This window comes from Eubalaena glacialis, chromosome 2, assembly GCF_028564815.1.
Source record: "Eubalaena glacialis isolate mEubGla1 chromosome 2, mEubGla1.1.hap2.+ XY, whole genome shotgun sequence".
Taxonomy (NCBI): domain Eukaryota; kingdom Metazoa; phylum Chordata; class Mammalia; order Artiodactyla; family Balaenidae; genus Eubalaena; species Eubalaena glacialis.
Genome location: NC_083717.1, coordinates 55,094,121 through 55,119,510, shown reverse-complemented (window position 1 = coordinate 55,119,510; position 25,390 = coordinate 55,094,121). Strand labels below are relative to the sequence as shown.

At 36.3% G+C, this 25,390-nt stretch overlaps 1 protein-coding gene across 5 annotated transcripts in view; it reads right to left on the bottom strand.

The window, feature by feature from the left end:
- The window catches only part of UBE3A (ubiquitin protein ligase E3A), a 90,455-nt gene that overhangs the window by 45,176 nt on the left and 19,889 nt on the right, over positions 1 to 25,390 (bottom strand). Inside the window, exons 2-4 of one of the 5 annotated variants that reach the window (XM_061180006.1) lie at positions 17,716 to 17,779; positions 14,975 to 15,094; positions 11,821 to 11,865 (exon numbers count right to left, since the gene is read on the bottom strand). The exons of 1 other annotated variant lie outside the window; for it this stretch is intronic. In XM_061180006.1, the coding sequence (XP_061035989.1) occupies positions 11,821 to 11,865; positions 14,975 to 14,994 (65 nt within the window). In that variant the 5' untranslated portion in view covers positions 14,995 to 15,094; positions 17,716 to 17,779. Of the gene's footprint in view, positions 1 to 11,820; positions 11,866 to 13,398; positions 13,554 to 14,974; positions 15,095 to 17,715; positions 17,780 to 25,390 lie in introns of those variants that run through there. 3 more of the 5 variants (XM_061180008.1, XM_061180007.1, XM_061180009.1) reach the window with 3 other exon arrangements.

The window sequence follows — 25,390 nt, the reverse complement described above, 5'->3', positions numbered from 1 at the left end:
ACCCTGTATCCAGTAATATAGAGACTGTTCTCACCAAGTCACCACTTTTCACTCCTTATTTCACTTAACCTTGCTGCGAAATGTAGGCCTTTTGGAAATTGTTGACTGTGGGCTTTCAGGACGCTATTTCCTGATTTCCTCCTTTCTCTCTGGCTGTTCTTCAGATACTTCCCTTCCTAATCTAGAAATGCTTATTATACTCCCCAGGGACCAGCCATTAGACACTTTTTCTTTTGTATTTCTCTTTGGACAGTTTCATCTTTCAAGGCTTTAGAAACACCTGATGACTTCCAAATGTCTCCTTCAGTACAGTTCAAACTTTGCTTGAGAAACTAGTACTATTCCAGCTCCTATGGCTATTTTTATATGGGCTCTTTCTTCAAGGAACTTACTGTTTAAAGGGAAAAAAAGCCAGAAGATTTTAACATCATAGGGACTCAAGAGGTATGGCAATATAAAGAGAGGCAATTTAGCCAAGATGAATCACAAAGGATAACTAGGAACTGACAACACAAAGGGTGGGAAGACCGGTTGAGATAAGAGGGAAATGAGTGAGTGAAGGCAGAAGAGCCTAAGAACATGGTCTTATGACAACTGGAAGCAGTTCAACAGTAAAAAGTAAAAAAGAAGGACTCAAAAAATATGAAGAGGCAGGGAGAAGCCAAATTATGGGAGACTTTATAAGACATGATAAGAAATTCAGATTTTAGCCAGCAGAGGAGTAATCTTACAAAGGCTAATAACTTTCTCCACATAAAAATGCATGCACATATACTCCATCTGGCAAAAAGTTTCAGAATGTTCACACTATTCATAAACCACTAGATAAGAACACTTGCAGCAGGAGTCACTAAAGGGTTTTAAGCAGGTCAGTGACTAAGTCAAATCTGCCTTTATGATAATTCCATTTTCGAAACTGGGACCCAAGTTGGCAAAACTGGAGGCAGGCAATCCAGTTAAGTGATGACTACTATTACAGACCAGGCAAAGAATGAAGAAGTAGCAGGAAAGAAGAGGAAACTGATGCAAGAAACATTTAAAAGATGCAGTATGTAGGGGCAAATGAGTGGGAACAGTTGAATACCTAGGTTTCTAAGATGGGCACCTGGGTAGAAGGTAGTGCTACAAGCTGAAATAACAAAAACAATAAACATTCATTAACATACAGTGAGTGGTTTTTGTACATTATGTCCTTTAATCCTCACAAATTATCCTAGGAGCAAGGATTGTAAACTATTCCCACTAACATTTCTTAAAATTTTTTTAAGGACACGTAAGATATAATGAATAAAATACAACATTCACATTGATTCTAAAAACTGCTTCATTGGAGTACTTCAACAAAATAGCAGAATTTTGCTCATTCTGCCTTCTGAGAAGACTCAGTCAGAGGCAGTTCATCTATTCATCCATCCCTACCATGAACCAGGAGCATGCTTCCTCGTATTTAAAACAGAATATATAGGTTTATACAATGCTTTGTGGAAAAGTGGACAGACTATGACTCATGTCACTTCTATGCCTAACACCTTTCATTAGTTCCTATGTCTATCAGGAGAAAACCAGGGACTTTTCAGTAGTGTCAAGGCCTTTCACTATATGGTTCTAGCTTTCTAATTCCAACTACATTTTTTGCCACTTCTCCCGTCTCTTAACTCTGTATTCCAGCATAACAGTTCAGAGGATTTGTTCTGCTGTCTTCCTTGGCTCCAGGTCTTAAAAAAGTTTTTCTTCCTGCCTAGAATACTATGATCTCTACATTTATAACTAATCATCCTCAAAGATTCAGCTTAGCTATCATTTCCAGGATCACGACTGCTGCTCCCACAGTAACCTGTACCTACTCTCAGTACACCTTATAATAACTGCCTATTAATTACATGGTAAGCTCCCTGAGACACATGATCCGATAATTTATTTATTAATAAATTAATAAATAACCTAGTGAATTTCAGAGCCTCAATGAGGAGTCTTCAATTTCTCTCCTGATATTGTCTAGATAACAGTGTCAATTAACTCTATCTTTTTCTAGTACTTAACCATAAAGGGAAACAGATGTCAGGACACCTCCCACTTTCTTAGGTATATCAGATGCACACAAAAGAATATGCAAAGGCTCAGTCTGAAGAAGAAGAACGTGCTATCAGAACCCATAGGAGAGAAACCTGAAAACAGAAGAGCTATCTTTATTTGGTTGAAGAGATTTGTATCTTTTACTTCAGAATGTATTTCAAGATGTTATTTAATCCATAAATGTTTTTATACACATGTAAGTACATCTGAGTTGGAAGTTGTATAGAAATATTTTCTCCCACTCCATATTGAAAACAGCATCCAAGCTATATCTCAACTTCTGATTTCTGGTTCCACAAGTAAGGAGCTAGGAAGTCACTTCTCCAATCCAATAACAAGTAAAAAGCTAAAGAGACTAAAAAAATCCACAACTCTTCTTGAATCCCTAGGGAGGGAGAACATAAACTGCAAACTGTTGTCCCTAATACTGAAGAGACAGTCAAATACAGGGAGTCACGGTTTTACTGAAGCAGAGATCCACAAGCAGGAACCTGTGACAGGACAGGAGACTGAGCATAGGTAAGTCTAGAGTTAAAAACTCTAGGGGGGGGCCAGTCACAGGGGAGCCCCCACAGTTCTTATGAGACTTACCCAAAGAAGCTCAAGCAGGTTCTCAAAGCAAGTACTAGGGAAAATCCCCTCATGCTTCCAGCAGGGGGAGGAGGAAAGGAACCATTTTGAGACACACCAGAGCCCTCTATTCTTCTTACCAAGGCCTGTCCTCAAGCAAACTAGTTTACCAGAGCGTACCCTGATGGGATATTATCAAATGCTTCCTTTCCCCTTACATCTCACTATCACATTACTAAAGGCCTATTTATAGCAATTCCTTTACTTGGGAAATCATGTCCAGCTATTAAGAAAAAATTACAAAGCATACTAAAAGGCAAAAAAAACTATTTGTAACCACAGAGCAAGCATAAGAACTAGAAATGGCAGGGATGTTGGAATTAACACACCAGAAATTTAAACCAACTAAGAGCTAGTTAATATATAATTTACTAGCTTTAATGAATAAAGTGGACAGCATGTAGGAACAGATGAACAATGTAAACAGAGAGATGGATATCCTAAGAAAGAACTAAAACAAACAAACCTAGAGATCAAAAACACTGAAACAGAATTTAAAAATGTCTTTTATGGGCTTAATAGTAGACTGGAAACAACTTTTCTCAGTAGACTGAGCAAAGACTCTCTGAACTTGAAGATGTATCAATAGAATCACCGAAAACTGAAAAGCAAAGAGAACAAAGACTAACAAACACAAAACTGACTATCTAAGGACTGTGGGACAACTATAAAAAGTGTAACATACACATACAGGGGATACCAGAAAAAGAAGAGAAACGACTATCAGAAATACTTGAAACAATGACTGAGAATGTCCCCAAATTAATATCAGACACCAAACAACAGATCCAGGAAGCTCAGAAAACACCAAGCAGGATAAATGCCTCCCCAAAAACCCTACACTTAGGCATATCATTTTCAGACTATAGATAATCAAAGGTAAAGAAAAAATTCTGAAAGAAGCCAGAGGAGGAAAACTCCTTACCTACAGCAGATCAAAAATAAGAATTGCATCTGACTTCTCCTCAGAAGCTATGAAAGGAGAGTGAAATGAAATATTTAGAGTATTAAGGGGAAAAAAACACCAACTTAGAATTCTGTACCCTGTGAAATTCTTCTTCAAAAGTGAGGAAGAAATAAAGACTCAGACAGATAAAAATTCAGGGAATTTGTTGTCAGTAGACCAGCCTTCTTGTTAAAAGAACTTCTCTAGAGAGAAGGAAAATGATACAGATCAGAACCTCAAATTTACATAAAGGAAGAGCACTGAAAAAGAAATAAGTGGAAAGTAAAGTAAAACCTTTTATTTTTCTTAATCTTAACTGACCTATCAGGTAACAGTTTGTTCAAAATAATACCACTATGTATTTGGTTACGAATACTTATGTGTGTGTACATATACGAGTGTGCACATATATGCTCATATATGTGTATATATACGCTTATATATGTATATATGTGTATATATGCTATTATCCAAGTGAAATGTATGACAGCAACGATACAAAGAATAGGAGGGAGGAATTAGGGTTATTTTGTTATTACAAGGTACTCACACTCCCTGTGATGTGATATAGCATTATTTGAAAGTGGACTAAGATTAGATGTAAATGCAAACTCTATGACATCCACTGAAAAAAGTAAAAATGTAGGATAACTGATACGCTAACAAAGGAGAGAAAATGGAATCATATAATATGCTGAAGTAAAAACCACAAAAGGCAGAAAAAGAACAGAAGACAAAAATAGGAACAAAAAACAAGGGCAACAAATAGAAAATAGTAACAAACATGTTAGATATTAAACCAACTGTATCAATAATCAGTTTAAACATTAACGGTCTAAATGCACCAATTAAAAGAGATGTCAGAGTGGATCAAAAAATAAGACCCAACTATATGTTGTCTATACTTTAAATATAAAGACACATGTAAATTTAAAAAGATAGAAAAAACATATACCATGCTAACAATAATCAAAAGAAAGCAGGAGCAGCTACATTAACTTCAGCCAGAGGGCTTCCCTGGTGGCACAGTGGTTAAGAATCCACCTGCCAATGCAGGGGACACGGGCTCAATCCCTGGTCCGGGAAGATCCCACATGCTGCGGAGCCACTAAGCCCGTGTGCCACAACTACTGAGCCTGTGCTCTAGAGCCCGCAAGCCACAACTACTGAGCCCATGTGCCGCAACTACTGAAGCCCGCGCGCCTAGAGCCTGTGCTCTGCAACAAGAGATGCCACCACAATGAGAAGACTGCGCACTGCAACAAAGAGCAGCCCCCGCTTGCTGCAACTAGAGAAAAGACCATACACAGCAACAAAGACCCAATGCAGCCAAAAATAAAATAAATAATTTCAGCCAGAGCAGATTTCAAAGCAAAGTAGTTGTCAGGGTTAAAAAAAGGGCATTACATAATGAGAAATGGGTCAGTTCTCCAAGAAGATATTATAATCCTTCATGTGTATGCACCTAACAACAGAGCATCAAATTACATGAGGTAAAAAGTGATAGAACTGCAAGGAAAAACAGATGAATCCACTACCATAGTTGGAGACTTCAATACCTCTCTATCAGGAATGGGCAGTTCTAGCAGGCAGAAAATCATTAAGTACACAGATGAACTCAATAGCACCATCAATCAACTGGATATAATCGACATCTCTGGACTACTTCATCCAACAACAGATTACACATTCTTCTCAAACTCCAATGGAACATTCACCAAGAGAGACCACATTCTGGGCCAAAAAACACACCTTAACACATTTAAAAGAACAGAAATCATACAATGTCTACATTCAGACTACAATGGAACTAAACTAGAAATAAGTAACAGAAATATAACTGGAAAATCTCAAAATACATGGAGATTAAACAACACATTTCTAAGTAACACAAGTCAAAGAAAAAACTCACAAGAGAAACTAAAAAATATTTTGAAATAAACACAACTTATCAAAATTTGTGAGATGCAGTGAAAGCAGTGCTTTAGAGGGAACTCATAACATTGAATGCATTTATTAGAAAAGAAGATCTTAAAAAAAAAAAATCAATCATCTAAGCTCCCACCTTAGTAAACTAGAAAAAAGAGCAAATTAAATCCAAAGTAAGCAGAAGAAATAATAAAAATTAGAGCAGAAATCAATGAAATTGAAAAAAGGAAATCCACAGAGAAAAATCAAAATCAAAAGCTGGTTCTTTGAAAAGATCAATAGTAAAACTGGTAATTCTCTAACCAGGCTAATTAAGGAAAAGAGAAGGCACACAAATTATTAATATCAGAAATGAAAGCGGGCACATTGCTACAAATCACATGGACATTAAAAAAACAATAAAGGAATACTATGAACAATTCTATGCCCACAAATTTGATAACCTAGATGCAATGGACCAATTCCTTGAAAGACACAATCTGCCAAAACTCACAAGAAGCAATAGACAACCTGAGTAGGCCTATATCTATTAAAGATATTAAATCAATTAAAAAATAACCTTCCAAAACAGAAAGCACCACTACCAGAAGGGTTTAACAAAAATTTAAGGAAGAAACTATACCAATTCTCTACAATCTCTTTCAGAGGACACAAGTTATATCACCATAGTCTATTCTGATAAAAGACTTACTTCTCCTATGATATAATGCATGTACAGTACTGAGCACAATGGCTTGTCATATGGTAAGTACTCAAGAAGATGTTATTACCCAAGTTCTGTAGGCTGTGTACATATATATCAGTTTATTTATATTTAACTGATCCCAGAAAATTCTTCCTACATTTCTACAAGGGAATTGAAAAGGTAGAAATAAACATTTTACATAATTGTAGTCATTTCACTCTTTTACATAATAAATATTTACTGACTACCGCTTGTATGCCCGGCACTCTCATTAGGCTTCCATGCTATTGATAGTATTAAATGAGCCAGACAACAAAGAAATCAATATGAAACCAGTCAGATGACATTAAATCCCATGAAGATAAATACAGCACAGGAAGGGGCATAGGGAAGACAGAGCATGACCATTCTTTGAAGAAAGTTGGTCAAGGAAGGCCTCTCTGATAAGGCATCATTTAAGAGCTCTAAAGCAAGTAAGAAAAGAGGCCATGTGGATATCACAGAGAAGGGTCAGAGAAAACAGGCACAAGTCTTAAGAACACCAAAACATTAAGGGCAAGAGCATAAAGCCAGTGTAGACAAAAATGGTCAAGAGAAAATGGAAAGGTCACAGAAGTGAAAGGAAGTTCATACAGGGCCTTGTAGATCCTTTGATTTTACTCTGAGAGAGACGGGAAGCCTTTGAAAGGTTTTGAGCATAAGTAACATGGTTTAACTTCGATCTTAAAAAAGATCACTCTGGCTGCTACATAGAAAATACCTTGGTAAGGGGTAAGTACAGAAGCAGCAAGACTACTGGGAAACAACTTCATTCTTTTGGCAATTGATGGCTTTAATCAGAGTGGTTGAGGTGGAAACGGTGTTTAAAAAAAAAAAGTTGTTGCAGTATCAATTTATTTTAAAGGTGGAGTCAATAGGATTTGCTGATGAGCTGAGTGAGACAAAGAGAAAACAAGGATGCTTCCAAAACAAAACTTTGGATGAACTGGAAGAAAAGAAGAGTTGCCACTGATTAAAATGCCAAAAAGATTACAAGAGAAGCAGATTTGAGAGGATGAAAATCAAGAGCTCTATTTTATTTTGGACTTAAGTGTGAAAATCAGACATCCAATTATTGTATATATATGTCTACAATTCAGAAGGTAAGTCAGAGTTGGAGATGAAAATATGCAAGTTGTCACAGTATATATGGTAAAGTTCTTACCTAGAGAGAATAGATAATGATGGCCTGAGAACTAGGTCCTTGGTCATTCCAACATTTAGAAAAAATAGGCTTTCCAAACACTGAACCATAAATCACTTGATACATTTACCCTTGGTTCCATTTACTGTATTAGTTATATACCTGAAAACATAGCCTAAGTGTTAGAGGTAGGGTTGGGGAGTAACTACCAAAGATAAGAAATCTGAAGTTACTAGAAACTGCTTTGAAAACATTAAGAAAATTAAAGAGTCTAAATTAATATGTGCAAAAAGACTACTACATGGTATATATAAATTTAAACCAAATCCGAGTACATAATACATATAATTGAATAAAAAGATCTCGGTTATTGTGTTAGTTCTATTTCTAGGCTAAACTATAAATTAGCATGCAGCTCTTAAAAACTTTTACTATGTTTTTCTGCACTCTAGGAAATGGGTGACACTAGGAATTCCTAAAAGCAAACAGGCATATTCTTTAATTTTATATAAATTACTATTTTAAATGTACTCAAGGTGTTCCCTAGTTAAAGGATGTCAAATGCAAACGCATCTCAAAGTGCTAAAAAAAAATCATGCTTTAATAAATTTAAGATGTTGCCATTAATAAAACACACTAGTTAATTCTTAGGTAAAAACAAGACTCCTTCATCACCTATTTTGTAAATCAATACCCACAAGATTAAGGTAGAACAAATCTTACTAAATTACTGCCTGGTTACAATTTCTACAGGTACAGGAATTTGAGAAACTGTATCAACCTCACATTCTTGCCATCCTTGGTTTTTACTACAAAATGCAAGCCTCCATCTTTCCTTTTCCATTCTTTACTCTTGATTTATCCATCTAACCTCCTCCACCAAGATTTCTAGAAATACATTTATGATATAGGCTGTCACCTATCTTCAACTGCTTTATATAATGGTTCCTCAATCTCTTAGCTTTCACTAAAACCTGATTTACCCCCAAAGGCTTTTCTTATGTTGCAACCCTTTTAGGTGAGGGTTCCATAGACAACTCAAACCCCTAAGTGCACCATTATTATTCTAACTGCTTATATTAAAAATAATGCCCATCCCCCCCAAACAAAACAAAGCACAGCACAAACACAACTTATTCTTTGAAACTCACGTTATCTACCTGAAATCCTTCTTCCTTCCCTCTCTGGTTTGGTAAATTATACCCATATACTAAAGGCTCTACTTTTCCCGAGTTATATTGCTGGCATTGTGACTTCCATGTCTGTGTGCATGATCTATCCCAACACTCTAGCCGCCAAAATATTTGACTTTCTTAACTTGAGGGTCCCTCACCTCCTCTCAATTTCAGCCAATCACTACCTTAGGCTCTGATCATTATCATCTATCCTTGTAAGAGTTTCACTTATACTGAACTATCTCTTTGACCCATCAGGCTTTTTGTAACCAACCCAACATCTTCACCTGGCATCACAACCTTTCCAACAGTGGCCATCGCCAATGACATATAAGTTCAACTACTCCAATGTTAACACTCTACACACATGCCACTTCCCATATGCTCTAATAGCCAACCCTGAAATACCACGCATCTTCTTCTCACTATTAAAGAAAAGTCTTTAAACTGCAAGTATGCAGTAAGCTAACCTTAGCTGGCCACTCAGTAGCATGAGACTCTCAATAATATTTGGTCCACTTCTTCAACCATTTCCCCCAATAACTTTCGAAGTTTTCAGTCTTCTCAAATCCCCTAATCAAACTCCATGTTCCACAAGAACTACTTGAAAATGTTTCTTAAAAAGTTACATAGTCAGGACTTCCCTGGTTGCTCAGTGGTTAAGAATCCTCCTGCCAATGCAGGGGACATGGGTTCAACCCCTGGTCCAGGAAGATCCCACATGCTGCGGAACAACTAAGCCCGTGTGCCACAACTACTGAGCCTGCCCTCTAGAGCCCACAAGCCACAACTACTGAGCCCACATGCCACAACTACTGAAGCCCACGTGCCTAGAGCCCATGCTCTGCAACAAGAGAAGCCACCACAATGCAAAGCCCGCGCACCGCAACGAAGAGTAGCCCCTGCTCGCCGCAACTAGAGAAAGCCCGCACGCAACAACGAAGACCCAACACAGCCATAAATAGATAGACAGATAAATTTATTACAAAAAAAAAGTTACAGGGTCACAAAACTACCAAGAAATATCACCTTACTCCCATTAGGATGGCTACTATGAAAAAAACAGATAATTACAAATGTTGATGAGAATGTGGAGAAATTATAACCTTTGTGCATTATTAGGTCAGAATGCTAATTTGGTGCAGTCACTGTAGAAAACAGTACAGAGGTTCCTCAGAAAATTAAAAATAGGACTACCATATGATCCAGCAATCCCACTTCTGGGTATATACCCAAAGAAATAAAAGTAGGGTCTCAAAGAGGTATTTGTACATTGCAGCATTATTCACAATAGCTAAAACATAAGCAACCTGTGTCCATCAACAGATGAATGGATAAACAAAATATGTTACATACATACAACAGATTATTCAGCCTTAAAAAGGAAGAAAATTCTGACATATGCTACAACAGGGATGAACCTTGACATCATGCTACGTAAGTAAAATAAGCCAATCACAAAAAGACAAATATTGTGGGCGCTCAGAGTATATGAGGTAGAGTCGTTAAAATCATAAAGACAGAAAGTAGAATGGTGGTTGCCAGGGGCTAGGGAGAAGGGTGAATGGGGAGTGATTGTTTAACAGGTACAGTTTCAGTTTTGCAAGATGAAAAGAGTTATGGAGATGATGGTGGCAATGACTGCACAACAATATGGATGTACTTAATACCACTAAATTGTATACTTAAAAACAGTAAAGATGGTAAATTTTGTCATGTGTATTTTACCACAAAAAAAAATTTTTTAAAGGTTACATGGACACATAAATTTGAGAAATACATTTTATAGCCCCTTCTTGGAGATGCACAATGTACATCAGCATTTTAAAGGATTTCCACTGTTTTCGGTAAAGAAATCTGCTGTTTAAGTCTGCATGTCCCAAGTTTAATCCACAACCACTTTTTCAAGAAGCACACAGTGGTGTAGCTGACCTAATTTACTAAGAAAATTGACAGTTCAGACACAAATGACTTTGACTTCCCCATTCTTACCTACCAACACATTTAACATCACATATGCATTTTTACTTCCTTCTTCTAGTTTCATAAGATGAGGGTCTTTGCTCTTATTCAAGAGAAATCCCTACACCTATATTCTTCATTCCAACCCTTACTATCTTAAAAACCTTGCTTCAACAATTACCACTTCTCACATTATCTTAAACTTCTTATATTCTCACAACCTATCACTGAAGTCTTACCTACTTCACCTTCCATTTTTCTTTCATCCAGAAAACTTTATCTTGAATTCCTAATATACCACTGCCCTTATTTAGGCCCTCATTGACTGAAGCCCTGGTCAACGTACCACCACATGATTTCTCCTCAATCCTGCTTCCCTGTTGGCAAAGTTATTAAAAATATACACCTAACAAGGTTACTACCCCTACTTAGCAAATTCTTTACTGACTCCCAAATACCTATGAGAGACAGGCCAAGGTCCTTTACATAGCATGCAAGCACCTAGTCCTTTCTTTCAAGTCTCATCTCCTTCAATTTCCTACCTTTCAGTCAGTCTATGATCTAAAAATCCTCAACTGCCTACTGTTCCCTACATTCACTATGCTGCTCTATAACTCTGCTCCTGCTTCTGCCTAGAATGTGCTACCTAACTCCCAGTCACACTTCAAGACTTAACTTAGCCTTCCCTAATCACCCCTATTTCCCTGCCATCTGGATTAGGTCCCTATTGCATCAGGGTACTTGAGTACCCTGGTACTTCTTTATGTTCATGTTCCATCCTGGGTATCCTTCTACCACAGTGATTGAAATGATTTGCTTCTGGGTCTTTCACACTGAGTAGACTAAATTTCTGTAGGTTAGGAACTAATCTTATGCATCTCTGTATCCACAACACAGCACCCAATATCTTATACACAGCAGGTACTTAATAAATGATTGTTAAGCTGAACTCTTCCCCCATCTATTTCCCCAAAACTGCTAGGTGAGCAAAAATATATAAGAATCCAGGGGCGTGCAATTATCTATCCAGAAGCAGTAATCTAGTAGCATGTTACCAAGATTTAGAGGTATTTATTTGGTAGGGAAATTATTAAACATGCGTATTCCTATCTTCCAATTTACTTTTTAAAGCATTATACTCTCTTTAACTGGAAATTAGTTTCAAATTATGTGATACCATTTAAAGCAATCCAGGGCAACTTAAAAGACACCACAGCCTCAACCAAGTTATACTTACATTCGGCTAGCTTCAATGTCGTCAGACTGAGGTTCTCCTGATGATCTGTAAAATGCAATTCAGGCAAGTTAAGCAAAATATTCCATATTTCAAAAAGGGGCAAACATTTTATTTTGGAAGACAAATTTGAAAACAAGATTTAATGGTTAACAGTTTTAAAAGTTCAACATGAGAAAAAAGTGATCAAATCAGATTGCCATACAACACATTTATTGTAAGGGCTAGACTAATAAAAACTCAGTTTTTTTTCTTTTTAAGGAAAGGAAACTGTAAACACTATATTTAGATACCAACATACAAACCAGTGTAATAAATCATAATTATTCACAAAGTCAAATATTTATAATAAAAACCCACAACTATGAAACCTTCTACAGCGAAGTATTGGTTATCCACACAATATCAAAAGTATTCACTGGTATTAACAGTCCCAAGCTTTAGATGAGGGATCAGCAAACAACTGCCTGGGATGACAAACTAAGACCTGGGTTGGCCGCCTATTTTTGTAAAGTTGTACTGGCACAGAATCACGCTCATGTATTTACGGCCGCTTTTACATTACAAAAGCAGAGCTGAGAAACTCTGTCGGAGACATTTGGCACACAAAGCCTAAAATATTTATTACCTAGCCCTTTAAGAAAAAGTTTGCCAACCTCTGCTGTAGATAATTCAAATTTCAATCTAATACCCTTATGAATTTTGAGACATTTAAGTCTGTTTTACCATTCTGACCATGATTACCTTATTTCAACAATGAAAGTAGCTTTCCCTGAAAATACACTGACAGGATGTACTACCTGTCAAAATTGTACCATCCTAGGGTATTAAAATTTTGCTGTGGATAACTGTGAATTGACTTCAGTTATAAATAGTTGCCAGTTATTTTCTATTCTTTTTTTTAATACACTGCTGCTATTTTAAGTAGAAATACTGAAAATTCTAAGACACTAAGAAGCCTTTTATTTTCATTTTGGGGCATGAACCAATTTTGCCAACCCCACCATGCTGTTAAAAATAAATTCCTGTTACTCTATTCACTTTTACAACCAGCATCAGTCAATATATATTGTATTAAGGTGAATCAACGTAATACTGATTTCTGACACTTTCAATTCACGAAACAGGTAAAATATTTTTTAGAGGTCAAAAGCTAAATTTTCAAACTGACATTACAAGGACTTGATTTGTAAATTTATCACTGACTTGAGACTTTAAATTCTAAACAACTTTTAACAAGAGAATCTTAAAATCAGAGCCACCAGAATAGAAAAGAATCTGTTTTCCATATTTCTTAGATTTTAAAAAACTCACTTCTTTATCAGACTTTCAAAATTACCCCTCACTGAGTGGTCCAAGGACAAGAATGCAAAAAATAAAAATAAAAAAAAATCCAGCAGCTCAAATATTTATTTTAGATCTTCTTTGCAGTATATTTACATTTTCAATTTTGCACAAAATGATATTAGAACTAAAAACTGGGGCATGCTGGAGGTGGCAGTGACTTGGCAGTGACACAAATGCAAAAATTTCACTCCACCCTCTCCCCCAGGGAGCAAGCAAATCACCTTTGTGACACACCTGGTCTCCACCAGCCTTGTGGGTAAGTACCCCAAGATTGCTTCCAAACTTGTATCTCTCAGACAGAAGAGCTAAAAAGTGATGATAACCCCATGTACCAGCTGACTCATTTTTGAAAGTGCGACCCTCCAGCATCAGATGTCATACTGTAAGGAGGCAGAGCAGGCTTGCAAAACAAAAAATAAACCTGCTGGCACTAAGGGAAGAGAGGCAGATTAGAAGCTTTCATACATGTAGGCGGCAAAACTTTTAAAATTAACAGGGAAAGAGAGAGAGGGGAAAAAATGAGGACACAATGACAGGGAAATTAAACTGCTACTGCAAAAAGGTAAGATGCAAGCAAGAGGAAAAACAAATCCAAGTCTCAGAAGCACAATTTGTAACTGCTACAAAGTTTTGAGATTCTGAAATGGGATAGAGGTTAAATACATCAAATGGTAACTACATTCTATTTTCCAAAGTCTATTCTCTAAACAAGAGGATATGTAAACATTAGCACCAAAATGTCATCAAATTACTGTAAATAAACTAGATCATTTAACATTAACATATATTAACGTGAGCTACCAAAAACCACTTTTAAGTCAAACCAAGTGATTTAAACCAATTCAGTCAACAAGAAGAACAAAAGAATAAGGATTGAAGATTATTACCTTAAAACAATCTATCCTAGGTCTCTTAAACAGAGTTAGCATAATTGTTTTTTACTCAAAACAAAAATCGTTTTTTAATCAGAGAAAGGTGAATATACACTGAACAAATAGAAGCACCTTTTACCTTAGTGAGCAATAAGTAATAGTACCTGCCTGAATAAATTTCTAGTCATTCTGCTTATTGTATTCTGTCTGTTTTATTCTAAATATTCTAAATAATTAGAATATTATTTATTCTAAATATTTTACTAATTTTCTAAACAATTTACTAAAGAATATCCTAAAATTAGGATCCAAACTCTCAAAATTATAAAATACCTAAGATCTAACAATAGTTTCCAAGCTTTAATTTAGCCCCTGAAGAGTCTCTTTATTCTTTACTCTCAAGTTCTTGGAAGTAAGGATCTGGTACATATTGTAATTTTACCAAATTGAGGACATATAATCAAAGGAGAAAAAAACCCAAAAAGTATTGACTTAGGTTAACCTAAAGTTCGTCAGAATAACAAATCAGAAAAGAGATTTCTATGAGGTGCAGCTTCTCTAGCCTGCAAGCCCTTCCACTGTAACTCTCTAGGAGAGACAAGTATACTATATTTATTAAAACTCTCACCACAAAAAAAGCACACTTTAAAATGCATATTAAGACTTTTTTCATAGTTTTTTTAATGTTCATAATAAAATGTTTATTTAAAAACTTGAAATTTTTTAGAAATACTTTCCTGTTTATTCATACAGATAGGTCTGGGGAAAAGGCACAAAATATTTTAGGAAGGAGATTAAATGGAGAAACAGGTCAACTCTTAGGTCCACTGTTCTTAGCAGTCAGTATTCCTGCCAACTATATATTTTCTTCATTTTTTTACAGCACGTATTTTACAATGACAGCCTTTTAAAGGCTGTAAAATAACATTCAAAATTACCTTTTACAAGCTGTGGCCATTCGGTGACATCAGGGTGATCACAGCTTTGAGTCACTGATTAAAAACAGGTTGTCACACCAGTCTAGCTGCTAACTTGATCTGAGCGTAGGTTTAATAACTCTAATAAATTAAACAAATCTTTAGTTAGAACACTTTAACATATAAACCCAATTCATTGTTCAAAAATAATCTTCAAAGGTTCAAATTAGGTGCCAATGCAACATCATCAGAAGAGTAATTATAGAAATGTTTTTAAGGACTATTTTCCAGCATTTTTTTTTCCTTAAATGATTTCTTCACTTGAGAAAATATAATAATCTCCTGTACTTTTATGAAGTGTTACAGTTTACAAAGCACTTTGGTCAACGGCATCTTAAGTCTAAAGACAATTTGGGCTCTACCTATTCAGAGCAGATACTATAGAAAGAATTTAAAAAAAGAAAAAGAAAAAGAAAAAACCAAGCAGCCTTAGAGTGATTAATTGACTTGCCCAAGATTTTAGTATTAGTGTTGAAGCCAGGACTAGGATTAAAAACCCAGATATACTGACTGCCTATCCAGAGTTAGTATTTTGTGATTTCATTTAGTTTTGCTATAGAGTCTCATGATTTAAAAATATGAACAAAGATTTAAAATATGGATTGACACCCCACAATTACAATAATTTAAATGGGACTAACAGTAGTAGAGTTTTCCAGGTAGTCAAATGATTAATGGAATAGTTATACGCCCACACCCACACAGATACACACACACACCACCCCCCCCCCCAGTCTATTCCTACTTATTCCATATTTAAATAGGATAATCTAACATTAGCCAAAACTCCTTGGGTATTTCATGAAAACATGTTCTCCACATCAGCCATAAATCCACTAATATTCAATTTCATGAGAGAGAATGGCAAAATATGAAAACATTTCCTCCTCCCTCAACCTAGTATCTTTTGATCCTCTTACTTGGCCTTAGCTGAACTTTCCTGATTCCTGATTATCATGGTTCACATTTATCAGGCATCCTAATCACACTGTAGTTTCAGGCAAAGATACACATCTGAAATATCCCAGAATCAAGAGCTCATGTCCTGCAACTAGTTTTTCCCCTGATGATTTCCCTACCAAACTATACATCCAGGCCAAATCTGAAAAGTGAACTAAGGAAAGATGAGAAAATTAGGAGAGAAAAAAAAAGATCCTTGATAGTTAACACCTTCCAAGTGACAACAGACAACCACAGAAGGTGGTTTACAGCATGGATCCAGAGCCCTATATAAAATAGCAAGTTATCTGAGAACCCCAAGAGAAGGGATGAAACATCAATGCTTAAGCCCATACCTCTGCAGCCTATGAACTTGGGCTTCAAATTCAGATAAGGGTGAGAGTTGGCCTAAGAATACATTAACTTTAGGGGACTCCAATACAGGCATACTTCATTTTATTGTGCTTCACAGATATTGTGTTTTTTACAAACTGAAGGTTTGTGGCAGCCCTGCATCAAGCATGTCTATTGGTGCCATCTTTCCAACTGCATTTGCTCTCTTCATGTCTCTGTGTCACATTTTGGTAATTCCTGCAATATTTCAAACTTTTTCATCATTATTATATTTGTTATGGTGATCTGTGATCAGTAACTTTTGATGTTACTACAACAACTCGCTGAAGGCTCAGATGATGGTTAGCATATTTTAGCAATATTTTGTAATTAAGGTATGTACATTACTTTTTTAGACATAATGCTATGGCACACTTAATAGACTGTAGTATAGCGTAGACATAACTTTTATATGCACTGGAAAGCCAAAAAATTCATATGATTAGCTTTATTTGCCTTATTGCGGTGGTCTAGAACTAAACCTGAAATACCTCTGAGGTATGCCTATAAGTGGGATTTTTAATCCCTGGAAGATATAATTCAAATTTCCCAGATTTTCCTATCATAGTTGCATGTTTTCTAATAAAAACCTAGAATATTCCTGAGGTCATATGGGAAAGCAGTAAGGCACCCCTGAAATGAACAGTGTTTCCTGTGGGGTCCTCAAAAGACTAATAGTGTATGTGGATTTAAAAGATGCAAGTCTAACTTTCCAACCTGTAAACATAAAAATGAGAAAGTCAAAATACCTTTTAACTGATTAATTAATTGAGATGAATTAATTCATTAAAGAGCTACGTGTATTGTGAAAATTACTGAGGCAAGTCCTCTCTTCTAGACCTCCGTTTTCATGAGGTCCAGCGCTCCACAGAGCAAACAGGTTCCAGAGTCAGTCTGGATTCAAGTCCCTGTTTGGTCACTTACTAGATGGAAAATCTTGGGCAAGTTACTTAACCTCTCCAAGCCTAAGTATCCTGATATGCAGAACTAAGATAACAGTAGTATCTATTTCAGAGGGCTGTCATGAGGATGAACAAACATATATATTGTTCACAACAGTGTCTGGCACATAGTAAGAGCCCAACAAATGGAAGCTATTATTAACTCATAGCCTAACAGCCAAACTCACCCTCTCAACCTTCTTATGCAATTATTTTACTTCTCATAGCATACTAACCTCTTCTAAAATTCTTCAGAATCCCACTTGGATTCCTCATACAGTCTACCTGGTAGCATAGTGATTTAGCACCTAGCACATGCTTTAAAAATGGCAGACACCCAAATTTGCTGAATACATTTGTCATTATTCTAACCATGACATTAAGATATACATGCAATTTTGAATTCCAAAAAATAAAACAGAAACATACCATATTTCGCCAAACTTCTGAGGAGCTGGTGAATTCTAAAATCAGGCTCTTACAGATTTTTAACCTAAAATATAAAACACCTCACTCAATTCTTTTTACACAGACAACTGGATGGATAACTTTCATAGAAAAAATTTTTTCTAAAATTTATTATAAAAGCAAATTCATTTGTAATACTTATGAATATCCAGAAACATATTAAGAGACAAATGCCCCTAATGCTGTTGCCAGGATGCATGGAAAGGTGGTTAGGCAGGCCCTGTGGTCTGAGTGCTTTCAGCTGGCAGAACCATGATACCCATTTTCATCCACAGAACTTACTGCTTGCTGTTTCTTTACTCTTCCCTCCCTCCAAAAGGGCTGAAAATATATGAAAACTGTTTAACTACATGCCTCTAATTCCTTCAGATACCTACAGCAATTAAGCTTTTAATTAAATTCCATATGCTGAGGACCTGCTATATTAGGTACATATATGGGCATCTGCCCAACTACCTCCTGGAGTAGCAGCCTTTGGCAGGTCCCTTGACCTGCAAGTCTTAGGTGTCAGGTTGTTGTAATAGAGAAAATATTTTTAAAGTATGTAGAACAATGCTGCCTGGAGCATAATAGGGCCTCAGTGTATGGCAGCAAATATTATTTCTTAAATCAAACATTTAATACATCTATCAAAACTTAACTCTTACCAAAAACCAAATTCTGAAGCTTAAAGCATGCATCCAAATAATCACTGTAAATTCTTAACTCATTTGTATATAATCAGAGCATTTCTCAGTTGAACAGGAACTAAAGTCTCTTAATACATTTCCTTTTATTGCATATGAAGAAACCAAGTCCCCCACCAAATCAGGAAACCCACCCAGCATCCTGCAGGTTGATGGCAGAAAATGAATATACTATACTGCATACAAATATTTTTTTAAAATTAACCAAGTGTTAAGAGGACTGAGTCTCAAACTCTGTTCTATAATACAATCACCTAAGGAACCTGTAAAAAATGCAGATACTTTATCTCAACCTCCAGAGACTGTGACTCAGTACATAAAATCAGGTTGTGTGAATCTGTATTTTTAACATACATTTCAGGTGATTTGCATACCCCAATTTGAGAAACTTTGCCTTAGAAGATTAGGAACACATAATTATAGAATGTACCAAATCTACGAAGATATAGGATAACTAACAGAAACTGTAAGCACCAGAAATGTTAGCTGCACTCTTTGCAAATTTAACCATTAGCACTCTTACACCAGACCTAGTGCATTTTATTTATATCCGCATTCCTCTCCAACAGAGGGCTCAGTCTAATAATCTCAGAATAAGAAATGAATCAAATAATAAGAAATGCCTGTACCAATCTACATCCACCTGTCCCTGTAACATTTTCACTTATCCTTAAAATAGTCCATCTGCCTGCTCTCACTCTTTCTCTCTCCCTCTCTACACAGGTGCATATATATTATTATTACATCTGTCATATCCTTTATCTCCTCTCCAACAGCCTATTTCCTTCACCTCCTTGTAACCCTAGGTCAAACTTAATTTCAGACTACCTTTTCTATCACTTTTTTATTGTGTCCACTCAGCAATCTTGTTCTCCTTTATGCCATGTTTATGGTGTCTTAAATTTATGGGAAAGCTACTTGTTGAAACTCATTAAGTTTTGTACATTTGTAAATTTCACAACAAAAGACTGTTCCAATAACTTTCTGGTGTAAATTTTCCTGTCTTTAGGTTCTCCTCATTCTAGTCCATTCTGCAGTTAGACTAAAATTTTAAAACACTGCTTTCATATAGTACTTTCAACATAATTCCCTCAACTCCATTAACTCTTTACAGTACCATTTCCTTACTCTCCTTCCTTTAACTGCCAGAAAGGCCTGAAAACCATTAGCTCAGATGCTAATATACAAAACCTTCCACATACTGAAAGTTTTCTTATAAAAGTCATCATCATTCTTGTATGTCCTAAATCCTATGGCCTCTTAATCCTACTTTTTCTCTGCTGCATTTCACACTGCTAACCATTTCTCACCCCTCCCGGACTTCCATAATGCTGTACCTGCCTGTATTCTTCTACCTCTGACAGGAACTAAGTCTTCTGCTAGTTCATCTTCCTACCCCTCAATCACAGCCACTCTCCAAGTTTCTATCAATAGCCCCTTTTCATAGATTAAGAATTAATTTTCTGTGCAATGTCATCATCCATTCCTATAGCACCTCTCTATACTTAGGATCCCTAACTCTACATCTTTAAGACTTCATGTCTTGAGTCATAAGCCTGCTACTCTCAATTACCAATAGTACACATGCACTTGGATGTTTCATTAGCATCTAAAATCAAGCTCAAGTATTCCCAAAAAAACTTACTTCACCCTGAATGTGCCTAATCTTGTTGTCCTACTAGTTACAGACAGAAAAAAATTGGTGCCATTCTTTATTTTCTCCGCCTCATTTTTTTTTTTTCTTAAAAGGTAGGAGTGTTCTAAATTTTGATGGAAAATCTGTATTTTAATCGCTACTCTTTTTTTTTAATTAATTAATTTATTTATTTATTTATTTTTGGCTGTGTTGGGTCTTCGTTTCTGTGCGAGGGCTTTCTCTAGTTGCGGCGAGCGGGGGCCACTCTTCATCGCGGTGCGCCGGCCTCTCACTATCGCGGCCTCTCTTGTTGCGGAGCACAGGCTCAGTAGTTGTGGCTCACGGGCTCTGTTGCTCCGCAGCATGTGGGATCTTCCCAGACCAGGGCTCGAACCCGTGTCCCCTGCATTGGCAGGCAGATTCTCAACCACTGCACCACCAGGGAAGCCCCACTCCCCCTCATTTTTATTTAGCCTAACCAATGTATGGTTTGATACTAAAGGTCATTCAAAGAATGTCTACTAGCTAAAACTAATACAATGTTATATGTCAATTATAACTCAGTTTAAAAATATGTTTGAGTGTCTACTAAGTGGATGAAGACACAGTGGTAAAGAAACTAGACAATCTTGTATCCGCATGTAATGGGGGAAATGCACACAATAAAAACCACAATAAACTAGGTAATTGCAATGCATAGTTAAATGTTGTGAAGAAGAAACCAGGATATGGTTAAGTGTACATATACAGTATTCTGACTTAGTCTGCAGAAAAAGGAAAGACGTTCTTCATGAAGTAATATATAAACTGAGCTTTGAGGCATGAGCAAGGTTTATCCCAGACATATTAAGAAAAACCGTGGAAGATAATGGTACCACTGCCAGTCCAGTCACCCATTAGAAAATTCTGAGTCATATTCTAAAGAGAAGGCCCCTCTCTTTCCAGTACAACAAACCGTTCACCCAGTGCTATCAATTCTACCTCAGAAATTCCCCCACACTCCAACACTGCCCCCAATTATTCCTTTGTTGGCTTTGTTCCAGAGTAACGTTTCCGATGAAACTATACATAATTTGGCCAAAACCTGCCAGTCCAGCCTCTTCTCTCAGACTAGACCACACTTTTAGAGAACATATATATCATTCATTTTTACACTTCCAGTGCTTGAAAATGTTCACAAAATATACTTCACAAGATAAACATCTTATGAACAGGAAAGTCTTCTTTTACGTGACTTGCTTTAGAGGTCATTTAACTAGTGAATACAAGATTAAAAACAAGTTGTCTGATTGTAAAGGCCATGCTCCTTCCCTTGTACACTTCTAATTTATACCCAAATCCTGTAAATTTTTTCTTTGAAATATCACTTGCATCCTTTTTTCTCCATGCATAGTCATGTTACAGATGCTCATTACTTCACCTAGTTTTACTTTTTCCTCTATCCTTGACTCTGCCACTAGAATTATCTTCCTAAAAACCCAAATTTGGGCATATCACTCTCATACTCAAAATCTATACTTTCCCAATGCCCACAGGATAAATTTCAAACTATCATATGAAGTCCCTGCCACCGGCTTCCACCCATTCATACAAGCCTTACTGGCCACTCTATGACATCATTACCAAGTACTTGATCTAGTCCCATCATTGGATTACTGGCTATCACATACTGGCCATCTGTATTTCTGATTTCAATGCTTTTGTTTCTCACGACACTTCACTCAGAAATACTTCTCTCTCCTTTGCTAACCTCCATCCCCCACCCACCTATTATGCCCTGTTTAAAAAAACTCTATTCATTTTAAAGGCTGTATCTCACAGAGTTCTCTAAGCTCTTCTGTAAATAACCACTGTCTTGTCTGGGAACTATATGTTCCTAATACTATAAAATAATTTCTTAATTTCCACCCTAAATTTATTATTTTATACATTATAGCTATCTGAATACGTTTCTCAGTGTCTCTAGCTGTAAGCTGGTGGAGGGTAGGGCTCATCTCATCCATATGTTTATTTTCATAGTAATGGGACTGTTTTCTTGACACCACACCTCCCTCTACAAGGGGAAAAAAAAAAAAAAAAAAAAAAAAAGGAATAAGGATCATGGCCTGACAAAGGATTCTAAACTAGCTCCGAATGCAATTCATGGATGAACAAACAAGGGTATTCTTTAATTCCAAATTAACACAAATTTAACCCAATGCCAATCTAACAAAAGTTTATTTTGAAGCTCAAACATGTGAGAATAACCACGAAACTTTCATTTTTCTCAAAGAATAATGCCTCTCTCCCAAGAACTTGTTCTACCAGGGACTAAAGCATAAAATATTAAATAGTAAAATTAAAATCAATACAACCCCTTCAAAAAACTTTGACAGTATCTACTAAAACTAAAGGTAAATCATTTAGTTTAGTCATTTACCCTATGACTTAAAAATTCCACTAAGTACACATCAAATAGAAATGAGTACATATGTTCACTAGAAGACGTTCAGTGGAATATTGAGAGTAACAATATTCTTAGTAGCCCCAAACCAAAAATGACTAAAATGTCCATCAACAGCAAAATGATAAACAAAATATAGTTGGCCCTTAAACAACCCAGGTTTGAACCATGCAGGTCCACTTATACGTGGATTTTTTTTTTTCCAGTAAATACATTAATACAGTACCACACTATCTGCAATTGGTTGAATTCACAGATACAGAACTGTAAAGTTCTCAACGTCTACTGTAAAGTTATATATGCAGATTTTCGACTATGCAGGGGATGGGTACCCCAGCCCCCTACCTAGCTCAAGGGTCAAGTGTACTATACAGAAATTATAAGCAACCGACTACAACCAACAATGTGGATGAATCTCACAAATATGTGAGAGAAACCAGACACAACTAAATGTGACTGTTTCTAATTACATAAAATATAAAAACAGAAAAATCTAATCTATGCTAGTAGAAGTCAGGATAGTGGTTACTCTTGGGGAAAGAGAGGTAGTGACAAAGAGAGCACAAGGGGCTTCAGAAGAGCTGATCTTGTTTCTTGATCTGAATGCTGGCTAAACGTGTGTGCTCAGTGTGTGAAAGTTAAACAAGCTACGTGCACACTTACACACTTCTGTATGTGTATCATATACTTCAATCAAAAGTTTATTTTAAAAAGCACAGTATGGTATGAGCATTAACTAAATGTTTAAGTGGAACAGAAAGTTAAGTCCAGAGAAAGATCCAAAAGTATATAACAGTTGCTTCTAATCATAAACAAGAAAACTGGACAACATATGAAACAGCTGTTTTCAGACCCTGGATAACAGGCAGTGTGAGACTGATCCATGAGAACGAACAGAAATGAGGCGAACCCTTCCAATGCTTGAATGTCTTCATGGAGGCAGCTTTCCAACCTGAGTCAATGGAGACGAAACACAGTCAGAGGACAGCAGTCTCACTGAGGTAAAAAGCAAGAGGTCAGAGTTGAGGCTGAAGTGGGTGGAATTTTTAATAAGACAGACTGCCACAGAGGGGAGCTATGCAGAGGAAAGTCTCCAGAAATCTGTCACTTGGGGGTCCTTTCAAGTCTGCCACTGTATACAAAACTGCATGAATAAAGGGAAAGACTACATGAAGCTGGGGAAAGAGGAGCTGTGAGCTGAAATATCCCCAGTGCTCATACAGGACTAGGAGATCCCTAAGTTCCTCCCAACCAGAGTGAAGAGAATATGCTGACACTGGGGACATTTAGTAGAGAACTAAGAAGGGCCATGCATTTGTAGTAGCTACCAGCCTTAAAGTAAAGTCTTCTCTAGATACACCCTAATAGAGCCTTGAAGGGATCAAGCTGACCAGCGAGTTACTTAGCTTGCTGGCAAAACAAAGCTTAACACTCTAAAAGACAACAAAATCCAACCACTCAACAATAGACTATAACAATGTTCAGTATCCAATAGGAAAGTACTAAATATGTAAGCAGGAAAAGACGGCCCATAACCAACAGAAAAACCAATCAATAGACCCTGAAATGAAAGAATTGATAGAATCAGTAGACAAGAACTTTTAAATAACTATTATAAATATGCTCAAGGATTCAAAGGAATACATGAAAACAAATCAAATGGAACTTCTAGAAATACAAAAAGTAAATAAATATATACATATTTATATAAATATATAAAATATCTGAAAGTATTTGACCCTGCAGGGAAAAAAAAAGGACAGTGAAATACAAGACAAAGTAAACTAAAGCACAGAGAGACCAAAAAAAACTAAAAATGTTAATGACCTGAAAATAATATCAAATAGTCTAACATTATACATGTAACCAGAATAACCCTGGAAAAAAGAGTGTAGAAGGAAGAGAGCTAACTTTAAAAAAATACATGTGAAGAAATAATGACTGACACTTTTCCAAATTTGATGAAAACATAAACACAGACCAAAAAAACAAAACCAAAAACTCAATAAATCCTAAGCAGGATAATCACAAAGAAAACCATCAATGAAGAGAAAATCTTAAAGAAAAGCCAGAGGTAAATAAAAAGACTTTAAGTACAGAGGAAGAAAGATAAGTATAACCACAGACTTCTCATCAGAAACAAATGCTGAAAAAAAAAAATGTCAACCTAGAGTTATATATCAAGTGATAAATATCCTTCAAAATATGAAGATAAACCTCTATACATCTACCAGAATGGCTACGTCAAAAAGACTGACAGTCCCGAATGCTGACAAGAATGTAGAGCAACTGGAAACTCTCATATAATTGCTGGTAAGAGTATAAAACAAAACAACCAATTTGGGGAAAAGATCTGGCAACTATCTTATAACCCAAACTGCACTCCTAGGTATTTAACCAAGAGCAAAGAAACCAAATATATCTACACAAAGTCTTTCACACAACTGTTCACTGAAGGCTTTTCACAACAGCTAGAAACTGAAAATAGCCCAGGTGTCCCTTAAGAGAAGAATGTAGTTACAAACTACTGACACATGCAGTACCATAGATGAATTTCATAAACATTATGCTAAGGGAAACCTTATACAAATAAGTACCATGATTTATATTTATATGGAATTCTAGAGCAAGCTAAACTAATCTATGTTAAAGTGATCAGAACAATGATTGACTTGGGGGTGTGGGTAATGTGGGGGCAGGAAATGGCTAGGAAGGGGTACAGGTTCCATAACTTGATAGGACTTTGTGTTGCAAAGATGTAAGCATTTGTCAAAACACATGGAATGGTATATGTGGCAGACTGTATTTTCTAAAGATGGCCACCCACAATATAATCCATCCCACATGCTCTTCTTACAAGGTTAACACTGG